The sequence below is a fragment of the Hyaena hyaena genome, unplaced genomic scaffold (genome assembly GCF_003009895.1).
Source record: "Hyaena hyaena isolate Hyena2069 unplaced genomic scaffold, ASM300989v1 scaffold_128, whole genome shotgun sequence".
Classification (NCBI taxonomy): Eukaryota; Metazoa; Chordata; class Mammalia; order Carnivora; family Hyaenidae; genus Hyaena; species Hyaena hyaena.
In genome coordinates this window covers 965,873-986,609 of record NW_024080760.1, presented here as the reverse complement: position 1 = coordinate 986,609, position 20,737 = coordinate 965,873, and the positions used below count along the sequence as shown (strand labels likewise).

General features: G+C 36.0%; 1 protein-coding gene across 5 annotated transcripts in view; it reads right to left on the bottom strand.

Annotated features, from left to right (window-relative positions):
- VTI1A (vesicle transport through interaction with t-SNAREs 1A) overlaps window positions 1-20,737 on the bottom strand; it is a 350,308-nt gene that overhangs the window by 251,824 nt on the left and 77,747 nt on the right. For 3 of the 5 annotated variants that reach the window (XM_039237647.1, XM_039237646.1, XM_039237644.1), the window contains exons 4-6: window positions 18,283-18,360; window positions 11,823-11,843; window positions 7,017-7,101 (exon numbers count right to left, since the gene is read on the bottom strand). In XM_039237647.1, the coding sequence (XP_039093578.1) occupies window positions 7,017-7,101; window positions 11,823-11,843; window positions 18,283-18,360 (184 nt within the window). The remainder of the gene's footprint in view (window positions 1-7,016; window positions 7,102-11,822; window positions 11,844-18,282; window positions 18,361-20,737) is intronic. The other 2 variants (XM_039237648.1, XM_039237645.1) reach the window with 1 other exon arrangement.

The window sequence follows — 20,737 nt, the reverse complement described above, 5'->3', positions numbered from 1 at the left end:
TTATATAAATGGAACTTGCTTTTTTCACTGAGAGACAGAGAGAGAGAGAGAGAGAGAGAGAGAAGTATGTGAAGTGATGGATGTGTTAATGACATTGTGAGAATCCTTTCACAAAACAACAACCACAACCACAACCACAAAACAAAACAAACAAACAATAAAGAGAGCAAGAGAGAGAAAGAAAGAGAGAACAAGAACCCTCATAGGAAAGGACTAGGACTCCACGAAAACCCTCAAACAGAAATGGAAGAATCTTCTGTATCACTTCGACAACAAATATGGCCTGGGTAGAAAATATTTATTTTATAAGAAAAACTTATAAATACACTAACATCTTTGTGTTTTCCTGATGAAACGAGACATACGGGAAATTGTGATAAATATACCATTCTTTTAAAAATAATGTAAGTAGTGTTAAATATAGAGAAAAATGTATTTTGAGAAACAACGTGTTATAAGGAGTCTCTTTTGGGTTAGTGGATAGGTTCTAGCTGTTCTGGTTGCCAAGTAATGCTTATTCGTATTTTGCTAAACAAAGTAAGATAAAGAATTATTACAGCTCCTATATAAGACTGTCGCATACAATGCCACCAATAATAACAGACACAATCACATGTATTACTTCATAGGGAGCGTAGGTGTTACTAGACATAGCTACCTGCCTAAATTTTTGCACACATGTTTAGATACACATTATCTACACATGTATATGAGATTCGATGAAATGACTTTTACCAGTTCAAATAGGCACAGACTAAATGCTAACACTAGAAAGTGGACATCGAATTTAATTCTGAGGTACACAAGTATCTTGGCTGATCTGTAGATTCTGAAAATGTAGAAATGTAGATTCTGATTCAGTAGATCTAAAATGGGACCCAAGATCCTGCATTTCTAACAAGCTCCAAGGGGCTGTTGCTGGTCCTGAGCCCCACCTTGGGTAGTAAAGAACGAACCCATTCCTCTTTAGAATAGAACAAAATTAAGCTAAGAGATAATGTATGTTTATATCCAGAACCTGCCTAATGTGAAGATTTCTAGAGGGAAAAAAACACCAGACTTTTGTGAGGTAATTTACAAAATCTTTCTACATACGTTATTTTATTTATGCCTTGTATAAACTCTAGTAAATAGGTATCATTACCATCAGTTTTCAAATAAAATGTCAGAAACTTGGTTTCAAGTTCGGATTTGTAATTGCAGTGTCCATCACCAATAGACAATGGACTAGCCATTGTCTGTGTTAAAGCCCAACCAGGTCTAAGAACTAATAAGTCTCCGTTTGAGGGGATGTGGGGTCCTTAAGAATCTTTGGGATCTCACGCCAATTGTTAAAGAAATTAATGACAAATTTCAAGCTACTTGCTCCTGAATGGCTTTTAAAATGACTTCTAATTGCTCCTCTATCTTTACCATCAAATCCTTCTATTCATTTCAACTAGTAAAAGAACCAAGTTTCCTAACATTTCCTAACATGTCTCCTTGTTTCCATGCCTTGGCCACTCCACCCTACAACCCCTGTTCTCCGCAATTCAGATCAGGCCACTTGTCTGCTGAAAGCTCTCCAATGGCATCACACTCTTAAGAGTCAGATTCAGGTTCCTTCCCATGCTCCAGGGCCCCACGGAGTCCGCACCCCATCTGGCTCTGACCTAATCATGTACCATGACCCCTTGCTCACTCTGAGGCAGCCATCTTGGTCTTCTGTGGCCTGGACATCCCAAACATCTTCTCACTTTAAAGTCCTTGTGTTTGCCTCTGCCCCAAATCTGCTTATTTGTTCTGTTCAAGATTCAGCTTACAAAGCACCTCTCTGGGAGGTCTTTCCTAACTAGCCTTGAGCTATCTTTATTTAGTACCTTGCTTCATTTTGTACCTTGCTTCATTTTGCCACTATCTGAAATGTACTAGTCCATTCATTTACCAATTCAACAAAATGCCTGACTCATTCTGCCCCCAAACTCTGTCCGCATATATAAGCTGCCTGGGAACAGGGAATTTGGCTATGTTGATACCACTGTGTCCTCAGCACATGGTAGACTGTATTCAATAGTCAGTTTTGGAATAAGTTATGTGAAGGGAACTTAATAAATGTGAGAACATGACATATTTGCACTACAAACAGATCTCTTTGGAAAACCTAGGTATGTGGGACCCATTCATATCTAAGTGTGGTCTCTTGGTTAAGAGCATAGAATCAGACAGTCTGGCTGTACTATTTTCTAGCTTGATTATAAGTATGGACAAATAAACTCTCTGTACCTGTCTTTCCATCTGTAATAGGAGAAAAGAGTAGTGACAGAGGGTTGTGGTGAAGATTAAAGAGATAACAAAGGCAGAATACTGAGAAAAGAAAACATTGCATTATTTCTACATATGCTCAATCCCTGGTCCATGGTGGAGAGCCTGCAGGGACCTGAAGGAAGGATGGAGCACCTTTTCTTCACAGGAGGAAGGTTGGCCAAAGTAGAGCACCTTGTTGTAAAGAGATCAATGACCAAATGGAACACCAGAGCTGGGTGGCTTGATGTGACTCCGAGGTGAAGGAGTGCTGACTCATAATGCTTAGATACTCAGGGATGGCAGGAGCAAGGTTAATAACTGCTACAGCCTACTCCTCAAAGACATGAGGCTACTAACTGTAGGAAGACACTCTCATGGTTCCAGAGATGTGCTGGCTGGTACACTGGGCCCATTTAAGGTAGAGGGTGGGAGAGTCATGACTCTCTTAAACTATCTGCTTACCTATTGAAAGGAGAGAGTGTGCCTTGCATTTCTGCCCTTGTCTAATTTCTCTTCCAACCTATTTTGTTTATTAACCACACAGTTTCCATTAGTTTTGTGCCTGCTGTAATTCTGGGGATAATTTACTTCAGAGGAAAGAAAAATATTTTCAGACTAAAGGGCAGATAACTCAGAGTTTTAAGTCAAACAAAATGGTTATCTCCACAGCTAAGAGTCATACCTGATTATTATAGCAGTAAATGAAAAAAAGGAAGAGTCACTTTTTATTCACAGATTTTAGGACAAGAACTTATAAGAAATGTCAAACGGAGTCAAGCCAAGGGCTCATACACCCACCATGGTGTTTGGTCTTTGACAATCACTCTCAAGGTAGATTGTTAATGAGTCTGATAACTGTCCTTCTTGATGTTAGTCTTACACTAATATGACCTACCATCAGCTCTTTAGTTTAATATAATTTACTCTCCCATCTGTCTCTTTTCTAAATACAGCTGTTCAATTAACTTGTAATCTCATCAATTTTCTCAAAAAGGAAGGGATCCACAAAAGAAACTTATTGGTATTAAACTCAACATATATCAAGGTATAAACGGCATTTAGAAATAATCATGTATTTTTTTCTAAGACCAAATGCATTCTGGATATGTGTCCCTCTGCTGAGTCGCTGTTCTTCAAGAGACAGTAACTGCGAATTTGGCAAAATAAATGATTCAAGAACTTTAGAAGATGAATTTCATTATTTGCTAGGAAGATATTAGTGGTCAAACTAATGTGCTTTCCATTCTATTTGCATATAATTGATCATATATAATAATCACACTTTCTTTTATGATATTTCCCATTAATAGTTATCAAGTTAATGAATAAAAAAGTTTACTTATTTTTGTTGACAGCTCTTACCAATAATTTTGAAAGATGACCACTTTCGCTGACAGTAACATATAAAAATGATGACTGTTACAGAGCTCTCTTTACTTCCTAAGAACTTGAATATATGATCTCATTTTATTTTGTAACAACCTTTTGGAATTCATAGAATCTGGTGTCACGTTTCCATTCTACAAATACAAAACACACAGAGAGAGGTTAAGTGATTTCTCAAAGTCACAGAGCTGATTAATTACCAGCCCAAATGATGGAGTTGTTCTCTTATTCTTCAATTCAGCCCATCAGACAATAGGTCCTAGATTTTGTGGAAAAGTAAAATTTCAAAAAACATTTCAGAGGACCCAAACAGGGTTGTCAATTTGGTTATTTTTCCGGTAAGAGAAAAGAAATATATAACTTCCACCTACTATTTATATCATAGCATAAAACTATCCCATCTTTTATCACCCCAAAATAGGAAAAACATCATCTTAGAAAAAGCATAGCCTTATGAGAAAGTCACTACTTTGCAATTTTTTTCTCATTTTGCTGTGGTCTGGTGAAAACTCCTGTTGTGGTCAAAGAACTATTAGACCAATAGTTGGAAACCATTTCCCTCTGTTCTGCTCTTTTAGGTCATACTAGCTTTTCTATTGCTTTTCCTCCATGCATTTCATAGTCTTTAAGAAAAAGAAAATAGTGAGTGCTATAAGTTTTTCCTCTTGAAAAATGTTCTTCTACTAATATTATAACACAACGATTAGCATCATAAATTTACATCACAATCAAAACACAGAGCTGCTGGCTGACGAGACCTGACCAGGTTGAGGGCTAGATGTGAAGCAGTAAATGCAGAAAGAACATGGCACCTGTCACATGACTTTTTTCCTCATACACTTTAGGGAAATGCAAGGACAGGACAAAGGCTTTGTGCCTGCTTTCTCATTTCTCACTCCACTTTCAAACTCAAGAAAATGAATTATCGTGATGACCTCTGTCTTGGCAAAGGCTGTACCATTCCTGTCATTATCCACAAAGCCCACCCTGGTCCTCCTCCCAGACTTGGTTTTATAGTCTGCAAAAGCTTCCCAAGCTTTATATGACAAATAGATATCTAATTTTACAAAACTTTATAACCTACCATTGTATCCTATCAAAAAGTTCAAGGGGATGGAGGTAGGTTTTGGGGATACTCTTAAAGTGACCTTTTTCATGTTGACTACATTGATAAGCTGATGTGAATGTTGTATTTTAGCACACATCAAAAGGGATAACCATCAAATTCCATTCAATCTTATCATCTCGATCAATGCATGATCCTCTAGTATCTGTGATCTTCTTTGATAACTTCCTTAAGCTTTGGGAGGGAAATACATGAATGGTACAGTGAAAGAGAAAAGGTAGCCCAATCAGACAAATCAAGTCCTGTGATCAAGGTCAAAGCAAGAATATGCCCAACTCAACTCAGTCCCATGTGGAAAGAGACTCACCAATGGGATGTTTTGTCAAAGAGAGTCCTTAGATGTTCAGTAGTTATAGGGATACCTTCCCCAAGGATGTCAAAGTAACAATTTTTAAAAATTCCTTAAATGTATACAAATTTTAACAATAAATTTTTTTCTGTAAATAAAGATAAGTGCCTGTATATCATCAAATGAACACAAATTAATATAACATTTGTATTTGTAGAATTTTATGAGTTTTATGTTATATAAAACATTTTAACACATGGCATCGTTTCTTAGGATTTTGTTTTGTTTCATTTTTTTTGTTTTAGAGAGAGAGTGTGCAAGTGGTGGGGAGGGTGGAAGGGGAGAGTGGTAGGGCAAGGGAGAGAATCTTAAGCAGGCTCCATGCCAAGCATGGAGCCCAATATGGGGCTCCATTTCACAACCTGAGATCATGACCTGTTCTGAAATCAAGAGTTGGACACTTAGCCGACCGAGCCAGCCAGGCACCCCTTATTTCTTAGGAATGTTCTGAGACATGCAATATTATTTCCATTTTACTGAAGTAGATACTGAGACTACAAGGTTATGTGATCTGCTCAAGGTCACACAAACAAGAGCTCAAACCAGTCTGGTCTTTTGACCTCACCTTCAGGGCTCTTTCTGTTATTGACATTTTTCACCAGGAAAGTCACTTCTAAAGCTGAGCCCAAGGACCAAAAGAACAAGTGAAAGGTGGCTTTTATTCCAATCAGGGCAGAAAGCCAATCTATTAATAATGTTAGAAAGAAGGGCTGCCCCCGCTGTTAATGAATCTGGAGGAATTATGTGGGTTTTTTTTAGTTTTCTCACCATTACTACAATGCCAATGCCATTTGTGTTATTCTGATTCAGCTCCTTAGACCTCATCATATAGTAATAAGCCAAAACAGGATACTCATGAACGCAGGTCAAGAAAAAACACCAGGCATTCACAAAAACAAATATTTGGAATCATTTTCATTATACCTGCTCTTCCAAAATAAACATTTTCATAACACTAAATTTAAAATATTGATGGAATTATTAATCACGTATTTTTGTGCCTTACACACTAGCCAAGGGATATCCAAACTATGCAAGATAAATTTTATACAATATGTATTTCACAAAACAAAACAAAAAAGATAGTTAAATTATAAGAAATGGGATGACTCCTCAGGGGTTAACAGATATTTATTTACTATATAAAAATATACAGTCATAGCATGAAACATTTGTAATAAAAAAAGCTTGTCTATTTTAAGTAGACAAGTCTTAGATGTCAAATTCAGGCTGCGTTTTCCAAAATTAATAACTAGTGTTTAATAACTAGTGTTAATTCAACCCAAAAGTTTGGACAGTATTAACTAATGCTAATAAGATTACCATGAACATTAGGCTTGCTGCTCACTACGGCTTTTCTTTTCCCATGTCTGATTATGATCTTTTTTAAAACAAATGGGATCATTAGGAATCATTTTCAACATCAGGAGAAATAAGCAAGGTAAGCTAGATATTGTTACTGCTTTTGCCCTTAGTTCGCATCATTTAGACTGATTAAAATGTTAATTTTTACATATGCGAATAAATGTAAAGGGGCAACAACTGGAGACCGCACCGTGTGCTAGCAATCATCGCGGGTGGGTAAACTGACAACATGTAACTGCATATTAAGACAAATGTAGAATTTAGACAAAGTATTCCATCTCTTTTCAGATGTATACTTTTAAACCTCAGGAACTGTTTTCGGTAGATGTCATGCCTTTTAACTTGAAAAAAGATAAGCGCAAATAAGCTCCCAATTGTCTCCCCAATATGTAAACCACATCTCGGGCTGCTGTCTCTGCTACTCCTTTGAAGTTTCCCTGAAATGTCATGTGTTGTGAAGACTGCTGTGCATACGCAAGACAATTTGCTCACTCTCAGAATTCTTACCGGTTTCCACTGCTATTTGGTATCCAGCCTCTAGTCTCCGAGATGACCTTTCCAGCCTCTCTGTGTTATCGAGCAGATGTGCCCTCTGAAAAAGAAAAAGGGAAAAAAATCAGACGGCCGTCTACAATGTTCTTTTTTTGCCTTAAAAAAAAATTAATGCCTTCATATGCTCTAACATTTCTGGGAGGGGGGCGGGGAGTCACTAGCCATTACAGATAATTTTTAAGTAAATCTCTTATGGGCAGATTTCCAATCAATTGTGTATGGACCATCCATTTTTTTTGTTTTAAAAGGCAGACTCATATTGTATGTGGTCACATGAATCTTATTCCCAAACACTGAGAAATGTACAAAGACAAGAGCCAACTAGATCTTTCCTGTTTCAGCAGAGTAGACGCGTGAGGCCCTTGCATAGATTTATGATGCCTATTTTGTATTTATTTATAATATGCAATCATTTTAAAACTCATTTGCTCCTTGATTCCTGCAGATAGTAATTTTTAACAAGTAACTTTATTTTAAGAGAATGACCCCCCCCCCCACTCCCTGGTTTTGGAAGTGTGCAAGATGCCATATAGAATATTCACTATTAAAGCAGAATACTAAATGCTATTCTAGTTTTAAGACAAGTTGGGGTAACCACCAAGAAACAAGAGAAACATGTTTATCCATGTGCAGATACTCAAAAATGTGGATTTATTCCCAATATATGACATTGGACTGAAGGTGAACTTTTGACACCTACTGTTTTAGACTGTGAACTAAAATGATAATAATTATATATACTCTTTCATATTGGATGGGATAATGAGAGGATTTTCCCCAAATTCTCAACTTCTCAACTTTCTTTTCTGCATTGAGGCTGTTTTGTTTTTTTTTTTTCTTTTTTAACCATAACGATCACCACTAGATCCATTCAGGTTGACCAACAGATTTATAAACTAATCATGGCTGTGAATAATAAGAATACATGCATGCACGTGAACGTGTGTGTGTACAGATGCACATATGTCTGGATACTTAGAAACATGTGAATACGTGTATCTGTGTATTTCTCTGTGTGTGCATGCATAAAAGTATTTGTATAAATTAGCACTTTCCCCCCCTCAAATCAGTTTTGGTATCTGGTCAAAGAGAAAGGAAAAATGCAACCACAACTCCTACAACTTTGTGTTGTTGACAGATGTCATTTAAAATCGAAGAAATGCTTTCTAATAATAATAAAAAAGGAGGTGCCACACATATTATCTGAGTGGCTGTCGAGCGAAACGATCTACCTTGCTCTAATGAGCCCCCATGGATCGTGGAGATGCAAGCTGTATTGACATGCACACTTAAGCTAATACACCTAGACCAGTGCCTCCAAGCTCTAGCAGCCAGGGATGCTGACAGAATATCTCGCTTCCATCTTCAAAGAAAGGAAGTGATTAGTATGTTATCATTACCATTCAAAACGTGATTTCCTTATTCCCTCCCGGCATAGGTGACACATCTGAGATGCGGCCAGACGTTGGAGGCAGCTAAAGCCACATCAAAGCTTTCCTTGAAATTTTTTTTGGGGGGGAAGGGCCTGGGGGGGGCGGGGGGTGGAAGAATCATTAAAACAATGCATTTAGAACAGAGAGATAGGACTTGATGTGAAGGTCAGGAAAGCTGCAACAACAGTCTATAATAATTAATAGAGTTGTCTAATATACAGGGGAGAAATTAAGAGAAAAGCTGCCCCTCCCTCCGCCAAAAAAAAAAAAAAACCTAAATAAATAAAAGGGAGGAAGGAAAGAATGGTTATATCATGAAAATGCTAACTCACTAAAGGCTGTAATTGAGAAAAAGAAAAGCAGGGGAGCTCTCTGTGTTTGGCATATATGACTATTTTTAAAGAAAATTAAACACTTCACTCAGCTTGTCAAAAATAGCTTTCTTCCTCCTAATTTTCCCTGCATGCAGGTTTTGGGCATAGGGATTGTTCTTCCCTTCTCTGAATGTTGTTTTCTACCTTAACAAAGGACTTAATTTCAAACTGGTAATCCTCTAAGAAGATACCAGATTTGTGAAATCAAGAGTAAATCTGAATTTTAATTCAGAACAACAGAACAAAAATCTTTTGGCCCATTTTCATATTGGATGAAATCCCTAAATTGAAAGAGAACATTTAGCTGCTATAAATTTAAAAAAAAAATCAAAGCTCAGTACTGGAAATGGACAGTCTAATTATATGATAATAGATAATACAAGAAACAAAGCATTTAAATATAGGATGATTCTTAGAATTCCATGAAAGGCAGCTAAAACAGATTATTAAGTGTATGGCTCTAATGAACAGCAAATTTCTAAAAGAACTTAAGAAAAATGCATATTCCTGAATCATGGAAGTAACTCTTCTTCAGGACAGTTCAATTTTACCAGAGTAAATCCGCACGCAAGCGGACTACCAGTTTACCAGCAGCTTTCTAGCAGGACCTCACTTTGTATTTTGGAACCTCTTCACTTAAGTCAAGCTAAAATCAAGTTCTTGTAACAGCTGTGCTATTTACATTGTTCCCTTAGTTGTGCATTGCCCCGGTCTCTGAAAATGAAAGGCAACACACTACAGTAGCAGCGGATGCTTTCAACTTGCCCCCACACTCCATCCCAAACTCATTCTCTCACCCTCTCCTCAGCCCTTTCAAAGCAGGTAAGTGAAGCTGTGCAGGAGCTTCAGACAGAGCTCAGCTCGCGTGAGGAGCTGCGCAGTGTGCAGGGCTGGAGATGCAGGGTTCAGACGGAGGGCTCGGCACGGCCGACGCCGGGGCTGCTCCCTGTGCACACCAGCCCGCCTCCAGGCACGCTCCGGCCCCAGAACTGAGCCGGAGAAGAGCATCACAAGGAAGGGATGGGGGCACACTTTGTTTCCAAACACAGCAAAATGTCCTATTTTGAAACAGATGAGTGCTTGTCTTCTTAGGAGAGGTATACAGAGGAAATCTGGGGGTACACTCGCTGATTACTATTAGAATCCTGGCTGGGAAACAACGGTCTCTGAGCAAACCATGTGTCAGTGCACCTGCCATCGTCCTAATGTATTTCACAAATATCAATGCTGCATCCATATCAAAAGACTGGCAAAATAATATTCCAGAGTATATTATTCTATTAGTTGAATGAACTCATTCTTCCAGGTACAATTCCATTTCAGGTTACAGTGTTGGAAACACGCAGTCCAAAACCATTATTGACAAAACTGTTGCTACAGGCACAACAAAAGAATTAAGCCATAAAGTGATGATAAAACGTGTTTTAAAAGAAATGCAGACATGACGTTTCCAACATTTAGAATTAAGGTTTCTACGCCCATACCATTCAGCAAAAATAAATCTGTCAGAAATGCTGATTGTAATAAGGCATAATACTTTATTAATTATATTCACTAAATTCAGGGGCAAGAGCTTTGTGTACTTTCCTCACAAGAGGTTTTCAAGTCTATTGTTAGTTCCATTAAGATTTGAAAATTCAGATTCTTCACCTAAGTATGGGGTATATGTAAATACATACAAGCAGGTATTCTGTCTCGCAGAAAAATAATGTTGAGTAATACCCTCCTCAAGAAAAATCTCATATAACAAAACTGCAATTGATTGTATTCATTTAGTATATACATCTGCTTCCATAAAATACACAAGAAGGTTGGAGGGTAAGGGCTTTATATATTTTCACCCTTTATTTTTTTTTTTTATCACTATTACTTTTACTAAGAGAGGACATCATTAATGCACCTTAAATCAGAAGAGTTGTTGAAAACCAATGTCTACAACCTCTCATTTAGCATTCATATCACCTACAGAATGATGACATACCAATAAAATAAAATTCTAGGAAAATCTCAATCAATGCAGTCAATCTGAATTCAAAATAATTCACAGTCCTAGTTAGAAGCAACTAGACAACTTTTAAATTGTAAAATGGGCCATTACCTTGTGTCCTAATATAAAAGTAACAAAACTCAACCTCACTTAGTAAAAAAAATGTAACTGTTTTATCTCTGAAAATGAGTACCAAAACATCTTTTTTTTAAGTTTGGCCTAATTAGAAACAAATAAACAAGAACAAGGCCAGAATCACCCAGTATCCCTCACTGATACAGGGATAAAATTATAAACATTGCTGTTAATATTTGCTGGGCCACAAATAGGTCTGGAGCTGCATTATAATATAGGCCAGCAACTCAGAAAAATGAGAACTCACGTGGGTTCTACTTCCTACAAAAAGGAAAGTGTTTAACAATGAGGAGAGCTTTGGCTATTCTGAAGTAACTGTGTACACAGACTAGTAGAGCATTTATAACATATGTGTTTCCCTAAAAGGAAAACAGATTCATGGTATCTTGTGTTGGACCTAAGAATTTTGGGTTATTTAAAAAGAGTTTTCAGTAAATTGGAATGTCAGGGAAAAAAAAAACATTTTAATCATATTGACTTTTTTGAGAAACCAATACAAATAAAACAAATCTGAAGTCAGTTTACATTAAAACTACACTTAGCTAAAGTTTTAAGATAGCCCTATATTTTTGGCTCTTTTTGGCCTTAAAAATATGAATTTTCTCCAGATACCAACCCACAAAAATGATCACTGTGATAAGCATGATTAGAGTTTGTGTTTTTTTTTTAACAGATAGTCACCAAAGAGCATTTCTAACGATATAATCAATACTTTTGCTATGTGTAAATTTTCCTGGAAAAAAATGAACCCAAAGATCTTACTTCAGATTTAGAAATTCAACTTTATAGGGAAAAGCAGAATTAAAAAAAAAGTAAGCTAGGAAGTACTCACCTCTTCACGTAATTTTATCAACTGCAACATGAATGCACAAAAAAAAAAGATAAAAAGGAAAGAAATGGCAGGAAAGAAAGATCAGTTGTGTGACAGGATACAGAATTAACATTGACAATTTATCTGTTTACATGTTTAGCATTTAAAAATCACAGACAAACACATTAAAAGAACCTAAACAGAGACTACATGCAGAGTTTTTTGAACGAATAAAGATCACTTTCTCACACTGTCACATTAAACAAAGAGAATAGTGTGAAATTCTCTTTTAAAGTACATCTAAGACACCATCATGAAATAAAGGGGAATGACTTCATAGAAGTCTATATTATAAAGAAAGAAAACAAGTTTACTGTTCCTCTCTTCTAAGAATGTACCACTGAAGAGGTTTTGTATATACAAGTTTTCAGGATGTTTCTCTGTTTTGAATCTTGACAACTGATTTCAGATTTTCTGTACAAATAAAAATGATTAATGGTCCATGCTTTTGTCCTAATAAATATTTAAAACAAATAATTATGTTAGTTAATATCATAGGTGGGCCCACTCTAGTAATAGGATTGTATTTGGAGGTGACATTATTTTAATTGAGAAGAAAGCATGCCGGGAGTGATAATATTTAGGACATAGTATCAGAAAATATTTAACTATCCTTAGAAATAGTGTGTAGATCAGACTTAATTTCTAGGGTTTGTTTCTCTTAAGAGGCTACTGCAATCACATGGTGATTTTCTATCTTTTTAAATTTTTGAGCTTTCTTCATTTTTCCATTTTCTTCATCCCATAAACTGGGCCATTTAAAGCCATGAGTTCTCTTCTGTTGTCTGTACTGCAGTCTGTTCTCACCGAAGTCAAACCAGAAAAGCCACTCTTTACTTGCTACTAAATTCCCTGTGATAAAGTTTTAATTCTCCTTTGTAGGACATTTTTTATTTGCCTTCAAATATAACAGATAACACAAGTTACTTTAACTCTTTAGAAACTAGAAAATGGACGTAAACATGTATCTGATTCATTATGTGTTTGTGTGTGTGTGTGTGTGTGTGTGTGTGTGTGTGTGCTGGGGGTGTGGATGTATTTCACAGTATTCGAAATCAAATATCGTATAGTTGAGATGACTGCTACAGTTTCTGCGATTAAGAGAAACTGAAACCAATGTTGTAAAAGACTATAAACCATATTTAGGTCTAAAATTTGCATCCTCAGCAATTCAAGTCTACAACAGATAATTTCTGAACATCCAAATATCTGTAACATCTGTTACAACACTTGACATATACAGGTCAATAAATTAAATTATTACTTTGGGAGAAACGTGCCATGAATTAAGTCTCTCTAAAAGTATTGTTGACTATAGCCCAGGTTTATCAATGCTTAATGCTGTTTTTGTCTCCAATTCAAGAAAGGCAGTATGCATTTCAGCTTCTTCTGTTATTTCATTTGCTATGCGAAAAGTATTTCAAGTGCAAAAGAATGAGATTTCAAAACTGTTTTGAATCTTTTATAAAGAGGGTGAAGAACCTATTACATCATGTCTCACAAGGCATTTAGTGAAAGTGAAACTTTTAATACTGTCCTTTCACACTATACAGGATGTTGTAATTATTCTTAATTGATATACTCATTCTCCCAGCTACCGACTAGTGTCTATGAGTCAAGCATCTGGTTTCATGTGAAAAGCTACCACATTCTTCCCAAGAAGTAAAATTGTAAACTAAACTACCTGGCCTAACATACACAGGTATCTTTTCTCTGCTATCTGAACATCATGGGAGAAAAAGGCAAACATTAATTCTCAGAAACAGACGATCTGGGAATTAATTGCACAGCTATCTTTTCTTTCTGGGAGCACCCTTCTTCAGTTGACTATGATACTCAAAGGGCCAAAGTTTAAAACTACTCCTCAGCAATTGAGACCATTTGGGGCATGCCACCCTGCCATAATCAATGAGTGTTTAAAAATGCTACCCATTTGTTTTTTCAATAGGTTCCAAACAAAAAACGTTCTATCTTGTTTGTGCCGCATGGCTGCATTCAAGCTCTACACCGGATTTGTAGCTAAGCTAGGTAATGGGAGGGGTTTTAATCTTTATCTTTTTTTTTTTTTTTTTTTTTTAGTTAGGCTGTGAGTTTTCATTCAAGTAAACAAAAGATGGTCTATTTTTGAAAATTAACAATGCTTAGACTAGACTGAAAGTCGTGATTTCGTATTTTATTGAGTTACTAGCTCCATCGTAGGCGACTTGAAAATGTGCCATGCCACCATGTTGAGTTATGATAATCAACATCTTTTTTGAAACAAAGATTTTCCCCCCAATGCAGAATTTGATACAAGAGGTAATCTGTTCCTTTGTGGGCTGAAAAAATCTGGTTTACGCTGGTTTGAACCAGTGGAATCTCTTGTGGTTAAGCCTTCTGCTGTGGCTAAAATCAAAACTGCACTGCAGAGCATGTGAGGGTTCACGTGCGCGCGCCTGTGTGTGTGTGTGTGTGTGTGTGTGTGTGTGTGTGTGGTCACGTGACCCCCAGAACTACCGATTTTTTTTTTAAAGCTGATAACGCACTGCCGTCTCTGTCCGCATACAGATAACGAATAAATGCTGAACTCTATTAAACGCCCTTTACACATTATCGTGGGTCGAACACACAATTTTCTGAACTTATGATGACAGTCTATTTATTTTGCTATAAACCCTCAGCACGTAACGAACAGATTTGTGCCTGGTAATGATCTGCTCTGCCAGGGCTATATGAAATGATACCGACCTTCTTTAGATCTTGGGGAATTAAATTGACCGACTTCACCCCCTGGTCTGTAGCTGAAGTTTGACACACTTTATGCACAGCAAGCCCAAATCAGAACTTAAGAGAACCTCGTATTAAAAAAAATTAAGCAATCATATCTGCTAAATATTACTTTACCACAAAAATTTCAGCATGTTTAGGAATATCCTATTCCTTAGATGTGGATTTGAACCTTCTATTCAGGACTTACGAAAATTTCATTTACTCACATTTATTCACCAATCAATATTATTGTGCATATGGAAATTGAGAGACTATTAGGGTTCAAAAATAGAGTCTGGAACATTTTATGTGCCCCATCATCATACTCCACTATGAAGGGGATTAGGGGATTTAATTCTATAAGATGTTTTTTTTTCTTTCCCTTTCCTGAGAATGGTTTTCATGAAACTAAATCAAGGTAATAATTATTAAAGTTTCCACTCTAAATACAGCACTACTACATTTCAAAACCTCAACTCTTTCAAAGAATTAAAATGTTGCCATGTGGAATAGAAAACATGGTATTTTAAAATAATAGAATCATAATGCCTAAGACAATAGTCCTTGGGAAGCTGATGACCCAACAATACTCAAATGTACAAAGTAGGTAATTTTGTTCCTTCTTTGTAAACTAGGAATGAGCCATTTTCGATTGTATGAAATGGATATGAATTAGAAATGAATTTACACAAAGCAACTAATTTGGAATTAAATGGAATTGTATACTTTGGGAGGGACATTAAAGATGCACTTGAAAAATTCTTAATTGCTGGAATCTTGACATTTCTAATCATGTCAGAAATGTTTATATAAGAGTAAATTAATATACTTTATAGTTAATTGGCAGATTATGTGTATGAACAACCAGGTTTTAGGTGCCTAAAACAATTGCATTATAAATGGCCAGAATGAGAAATAATAGAGATGATGTTTACATTTGTCTAAATCTCTATAAAGAAGCCTCTATAGGGAGGATGTGCATGTTGCATCAAAAATAACTATAGTCAGTAGTCAGTAGCTTATTTTACCTATTTGGAACCACTGCTATAATTCTTTATTATTTTCCTTTTCTGATCTATATTTTTTTTAAATTGAGATATACCCCAACTTCAGTGAAACAAATACTGCTTTTTTGTCTCAGTTCTTCTTAATCTCCAAGATTTCTCTCTATATGAAAAGTTTATCTTAAATATTACATGGCTAAGAAGTTCTGAAAATCAACTTATCAACAATTACCTTGAAGACATACTTAGTTTGGGGCTGAAAACATTTTCTTATGTAGGTCATAGGTAAACGTACACAAAAAAGAGACTATCTTCTCAGCCCTTGAGCTACAAAAATTAATATAAAGAGACAACTTAAAATCTTTTCTTCCTTTAAAGAAAGGGCTTCTGTTTTGATTCCGTAGTCTGAATGAATACTGATGCAGAATAAAGAGTTATTCTCAAGTGACCATTCCTGGCTGAGGGATGTGTTTTAGTTTGAGGGATTTTAATTCGTACGTTATGATAAAAAGCCCCCAAACAAAATTTAATGACTTCATTATGGTATGGAAATTCTGTTACAGGTGGCAACAAAATGTCCAAAAAGTTAAGTGTGGTCTCTTTGAACTTTCAAACCTAATTCAAATTTTGGAATGAAAAGTTCTCACAACTAATAATCTAACAGTAACATTGTCTCATGACTATAATTTATCATATTCTATTTATTGAAATGACAGCTCCTTATAACTAAACTTCAGGTTCTCCAAGCACATCCAGAATTTGTAAGTTTGATTTATACAAGTCCAGAGGAAATCTCTGCGTAATCACTTTAAAGTGACAGGAATATAATTTGAAAAATTCAGAAAATATGAAGTCTATCTATTTTTGCAGAATATTTTTCTTTAGGCATAGAAAAATCACACTTATAGGTGTGTAAGGCAAATGTTTTAGGCACATAAAATGTCCATTAAGAGAAGTGAACATGCTTTAAAAAAAAAAAAAAGAGAGAGAGAGATCCCTGTCACAGTACTACAGCATCTATTACAATAAAGGAGTCAGAGTTAGACAGGAACACCCCCTCCTTTTCTATTTCCTCTACATTAAGCAGTAGTTTCATATGAGGGAAAGATCTATAGCTTTCTAAAGAACTGACATGGGAACTACGCATTCACTTTTTTACAAAAAAGAGAATGCTCTTTTTGCAGTAAAGATATGAAATAAAATTATGAGTCATTCATTCGAGAGATATGAACAATCTAAAACTCACTTAAAATAGGAAGACAATATTTTTTCTCTCATCCTCATGCTATTTAATCTATTATGAGTAAAACCCTTTATCCCACCACCCTTTTATGTTTGATGTGCTCCTTAATTTTTTTTTTTCGCTTAGCTGTTCTCACGTTTCAATCAGGAAAGCTGAAATCCCAAGTCAAATCTTAACGTGTTTACGTGTCTAAATTCAAGCTGATAACATCCAAATAGTGGATGAGGTGAGATCTTTCCAAAAACAAACACAATCAGCTTGGTGATTCTTCTCCCCTTTTTTGGGGGATTGGATAGATGAGGGCGCTAATCTCATGAGTGTCATCCCATTTACAATATTAACATTAGTGTAGCAGTAATATAGTTTCGGCATTTATAGACCTATAATGTAATACATTTGAAATGGTAAATACAATTATGCAAGTTTTCTAATGTGTACCAATATATTATGTTTTACTATCTTATTAGAGTTTCGGTTTACTCCATGAATGATTTATGTTCATTTTTATTTAGGCAGAGTAAAGACCTTTAAGATACTTACCAAAGGAATATGAATAAACACACTCAGGACTTGCTTCTGAAGTTCCCATCATTTATTTTCTCCAAAAGTGTCAAAGACAGTAAGTCACTAGTGTTGTCTGAGACATTTTACAAGTCATCTCTACCCTGAGACGACTTTTTAAAAAAGTCATATACGTTATTCGCATGAACTAATGGAGTCTGCAGTATTAATTCAAAGAAAGAAGTGGGACATTAATTAGACTCATCACATTGCTGTGTGATCCAATGAGAAATGACAGCCAAGTTGTAAGGCCCTTTTAAGAAGAAATTGTATCTTATTTTTTGCCAATGCAGATCTTAAACTGTAGAAGAGACTTTTCCTATTCTTCTTATTTGACAGAGGCCGGCCCTCTGTGTGAGTATCGAAGTTCCACACTGGTGCCCACAAATCTGCATTTTGGTGAATGCATTTTAAGAAGGTCTAGAATAGGAGACGGAGCTGCCCTGTTGAATTTTGAAAGCTTACTTTCATTTGTTTTGCTGCAAGTGTTGATTTAATTATACTGCATTATTATCAAAGCTGCATTATGTACTTTTTTATTCCTTTTACATGTGTTTGAGGTGAAGACCTTGGCTTTGTCTGCAAACAGTGTGTTTCAAGTTATTCCTTAAGTACCAAATAATAAAGAAAGGAGAAGAAAAGATTTTTTAAAAAGATAGCAGACAGTGATCACAAGGTAAAGGGTTAAATGTAAGATCTCCAAGAAACATTTTGAAGTTGATTAAGACTCCAGCTTTGCATTAAACAGTATCGCTTCCACATGAGTTGCTGCTAATACTGTTAAGGAGCAGCTTGAGAGCCCAGTGTGCCAGTGACCTCCCTCACCCTCCAGCCACCCACCGGGCCTTCCTGATTAGCATTCTACCTGGTTCTCTGAGGAATTCCCATCATCCCCTAGGAGCTCATTCCGTACTTCGTCACTGTAGGCGATCCGTGACCTTTTCTATAAAACAAAACAAAAAGGGAGAGAGCGAGATGAACGTTAGAAAGTAAAGGCTTCGGAGCATTATTGGTATCAAGGCTGATCATCTCAAACCTCGAGAGCCCCCTAATGGAAACCTATTTGCTAAAATCTGCAAAGCAAAGTTGTGTAAAGTTCTTGAACTTGGGAAGTTTAATGTAAATTAGAAGTTTTTCAAATGCCAATAATGAAAGAAAACTCTGCATTGTGTAAGCACTCCATTAATATTCACAAACGGGTCAGAACTGATGTTATTCCATATGTAGTCATTCAAATAAGACCACTAAGCTGAAGGAAATACAGCTTTATAGATGTAGATCTGCAAAACTCACCAGATTGTAATTAAAACAAGTGTATATGGGGGTCTTTAAAATTGTGGCAGGAAATGAACTATATAATATAGGTCTTTTAAAATCTCTAATTCTGGGATAACGTTATGACTCCATCTGTAAACTGGAAGCCTAGACAATAGTTCATCTATATTTCCTTCATTATTGTGATATTAGTAGCCAGAGATGGAATTTAAAAGTCCATCCCGTTTCCAAACAATAACTTAAAGGTCCCCAAGCTCTCCTCAAATAATGGCCAAAAGGAAAAGTAATGGGAGTGTGTGTGTGTGTGTGTGTGTGTGTGTGTGTGTGTGAAAACAAATTAAATTTCCCAATCTCAGTAAATAAAGGCAAGTAGGCTATGAGTCAACTTTTCTCAATCCTAGTAAATAAAGACAAGTGGGCTATGAGTCAACATTTCACTTACTGAAATGTTGTTTTACAGGAGTTGACCTTTACCTGTAAAGTCAGAGGGACATGTCTATAAGCAATTCGTGGATTATCTAAATGTATGCACATTTGGAAAAGCTAAAAGGCTCTGAAAATTAGTTGTGAGGCTAGGGCGCCATCCTCAGATCCTACTTCAGCATCACCATTTCAGACTGAAATGCAGATTTACAGGTTACTTGGCTGCCTTTTCTGCTTCTGGACTAAGCAAAATGAATCCACTTAAAAATGGCAGCTGGGAAATAGTAATCTATTCTCACTTGCAGCTTACAGCTTAGGCCTTAACATTTCATACTTGTCCAACTGAGGACTGAAAAAATTAATGTAGTTTTAAAAGAACTATTCATAATCCTTGAGCAGAAGTCAACAAGATTTTTAATAAGATTTTTATTTCATTATTTTTTAAAATTTTTTAGATTTTTATACTAGTAAATAGCACTCCTTTGCTACATAGAAATCATAACGTCTTAAATGGGAAATCATACTAGCATTTAAAAGGACTTTTAACAGGAAAAAACAATAGATTTTGAATCATTTTAAAGTTGCAGCCTTTCTCAATTAGGCTTCCTTATCTGAACCACAAAACTGAAAATTATTTTAGTGATCATTTTCTCAATCTTCCAAGGATGGTACATAAGAGAGAGTTCATTAGAGAATAGAAGCCTCAGGGCATTAGGGCTTAACTCTCTGGCAGAACCTAGTTGAAAGGGGCTGAATGGAGTATAAATAAAAATAAACAAATCTAAATACTCCTTTATTTTTTTAGAAAAAAATAATCACTCTTATGGAATGCTAAAGATTGCTTTGGTTAAACTGAAACTAGAACCTATACTCAGTCTAGCACACAAAATTTCCTCCTCATCATATTACCCTCTGAATACACTCCGGAAAAAGATGCAAAAATTGCAAAATGTTTCTGCAGAAAGGAGATGATGGCCTCCCTTCTCTGCCCTGAGTCTCTACCTCAAGTCCCCCTTCTCTTGTAGCAAGTCGGTAAATAGGTAAACAAAACCAACAATGTTTTGGAGGACAAAGTACTGGAAGTTCAGTCATTAGCCTGAGGTCAGTAATGACATCTATATCAGATGTCTTAACAATTCAGGGTGAGCCAACTCATTCATTTTGTGAACACGCCAGACTTCTCACCACCACAAACAGCATATATTAAGCCTACTTCTCTTATTGTATTTACTGAACGTACTGTTATTTCGATTGGCTTCGTGCAGAATTATACTGGAAAATGCTGAGCTGCAAGGTCAGTACACCTCATGGCCTTACTATAATATTTAGATGAAGCCAAACCTTTCTTTTGCCCATTTGGAGATTGCCCACTACAGTAGTTTCAAACTAGCTAAGCAAAAGTGTTTTACAGCATTAAAGGAAATGAGAACCTTTAAACAGGCTGTGGTATCAGAGCTGACTTTTTAATTATTCATTTCATCACTATGGGGGACTAAAACATTCCACAGTATGCAAGGATATCATATGGCGATTGTTTTTGTTTTTTCCCCTTTCACCAAAATACCAACAAATTGGCATAGATTGTTCAATTACATTATATTCTCATTTTGATTTGCTAAACT